The 2137-nt window shown below is 55.0% G+C and overlaps 1 protein-coding gene across 1 annotated transcript; it reads right to left on the reverse strand.

Annotated features, from left to right (window-relative positions):
- Nucleotides 1-208, reverse strand: PHACADRAFT_214441 (uncharacterized protein; the record flags this gene model as incomplete). The annotated part of the gene is made up of 2 exons (XM_007402110.1): nucleotides 1-54; nucleotides 108-208. The coding sequence occupies 2 exons, from the start codon at nucleotides 206-208 to the stop codon at nucleotides 6-8; spliced, it is 150 nt and encodes a 49-aa protein (XP_007402172.1). The 3' UTR covers nucleotides 1-5.
- Nucleotides 209-2137: the final 1929 nt, after the last annotated feature.

Genomic DNA, 2137 nt, shown 5'->3' on the forward strand with positions numbered 1-2137 from the left:
ATAAGTTAGTTGGTGGAAGCAGGAACAATGACTTGTGCTGAATCGCCATCAGATCTACTTTACGGTCGGAAGGCTTTCTTCCATACGGATGATACCTGGCACAATACGAAGAGCGGTAGCTGGGCAGGCGGAGGGGGTACGAGAGACAAGGGGAAACAGCGCTGGCACTACTGGCTGCCACAGAGGAGGGCATGCTGCTGCTCGACATGTCGCCGGTGGCAGACGACGACAGAGACTTTTATCGGGCGAAATATTAGAGCAAGGCTAGATGCGACAAGGGGTCGGATGTCATGTAAACTGAGAGGGAGTTGCGAGACGCGAAGATAAGAAAGAGCGTGTGGTGGGTGTTGACAGACTAGGTCTTTCTGGTCGGCAGGGTTGCGGAGCGAGGGTTCGTCCACCCACACTGGGTGTCCTCAACACCTCGAAACTGCGAAAATTGGCAAGACGCGCTGAGACCGGATGGTTTTCAGGCTGCATTGCACTGATCAAGCAACCGTCGAGAGACAGCAGGGTGTATGATCTCACGTTTACGTCCAATCGGTGATGAATCCTCTTTGGCCGCCAACGGCTCGGAACTGTGCTTGGGCTGGAGATATGTTAGAGACGGGCTGCACAGGGTCCTTCAGCCTCGACAACCATTTTCGGCCAGCGCAGGCACCGGGAACAGCGATCCACGCTACCTTCCCGGGCGCTATTACTCAGCGAAGGTCCTGTGGGAGAAACGCTGATGAGCTACTGAGCGCAAACGCGATCTCTGACAGCAATTGTTCAGGAAGCGGCGGGCGAGATAGGCTTTCCCGTTCTTGCCTGTGGAGAGCGTCCAGTGCTGTCAGAAGAAATTCGTTTGCCATAGAGACTCTCACGGATGCGCGTCCCCTCCCAATTTCGCTCGCAGAGGAGATCAGAGCCCCATGGATTCGCCGCCAAATGAGCTTCGAAACAGGGTAACTCCACAAACAGACAGTCCGCACAATATCGTCAATGTCACGAAGCTGTCATGCCCCCCTGACAGAATACGCAGCTCAATAGGGTTCTTGCGAGACGCTGAAGGACATCCGCAGCGCCATGGCAAAGAACTTCGTGCCTACGTAGTACGCCATGTGTCGTATTGGGAGCACTCACCTGGGCCAATATATCTCGAATAAGCGAGGCATTCACGAGCATCTGGGGATCTGACTTTTTCTCGAAGCTTCCGGCGCGCATCTGCACAGTGCCAGATAGCCTTCACCAGACACCACTGGTTCGCATGCCACTGGGAAGCTTTGGTCACCGGTGGTACGTTATCACTTCCTAGGATGGACTCTTGTGGTCGGAGGACACGCGTCAATACATACCAGACAACGAAAATTTGCCACCGACAACACCAAAACTATGTGGGCAGAGTCACTCAGTTATTGCGTCTATGCCGCGTGTTTCAGAAGCGCATACAGCGGGCATGTGTCGCTATTGGACAGCTGCGAAACGGTCATTACTAGGTATTTGCGCTTGCCACTCGCGTTGCCTTGTTCTGCGAGTGGGGGCCGCGGGGTAGAAGCTCCGACGAGATTTCTATGCACCGGTGGATGAGAAAGCCTAGATCCAGGTACCTTCGAGTGAGCGAGAGTCGCGTTGTCGTCCAGTTGGGAGATGAGAGCTCGGCCAGGAGACTTTGTGGCGTTTCGAGGCGGCCGACGCTCGGAGGTAACAGAGCAAGGGCCGAGACGACCGATCACAACTACCCCGCCGCGGCCGGCATCCGCTGTAAGCCAATAGCATCCGAGTCGTCCGCACCCTCCGTACATGCTATCAGTCGTTTTCGACTCCAACTTCAGTTCGCTGTTCGGCTTGAAACGAGTGTGGTTATTGATCTACATCAGGAAGGTTCTTTTTTTGCGTCGCCCCCGCTGTCGACCTATATTCTCTGCGCAGGCTATGGCTGCCAGCTAGCTTGAAGCTGAGCTGACTTTGCGCTAAGGTCTCAGGCATCTTTATTTGCGCTTCTTGGCCCTACTGCAGCCACTCGTTATTGCTCTTCAATCCCGCTTTGGCCGCTCATCCTCTGTCCTGCGCGTTCCGTGGTCAGGTAGGCGAGCATTAGCACTACGGGCATCCCCAGATTTCAGGGGGCCCGAAATGTCCCAGACAAGGCATCCGA

The sequence above is a fragment of the Phanerochaete carnosa genome (assembly GCF_000300595.1).
Source record: "Phanerochaete carnosa HHB-10118-sp unplaced genomic scaffold PHACAscaffold_26, whole genome shotgun sequence".
NCBI lineage: Eukaryota > Fungi > Basidiomycota > Agaricomycetes > Polyporales > Phanerochaetaceae > Phanerochaete > Phanerochaete carnosa.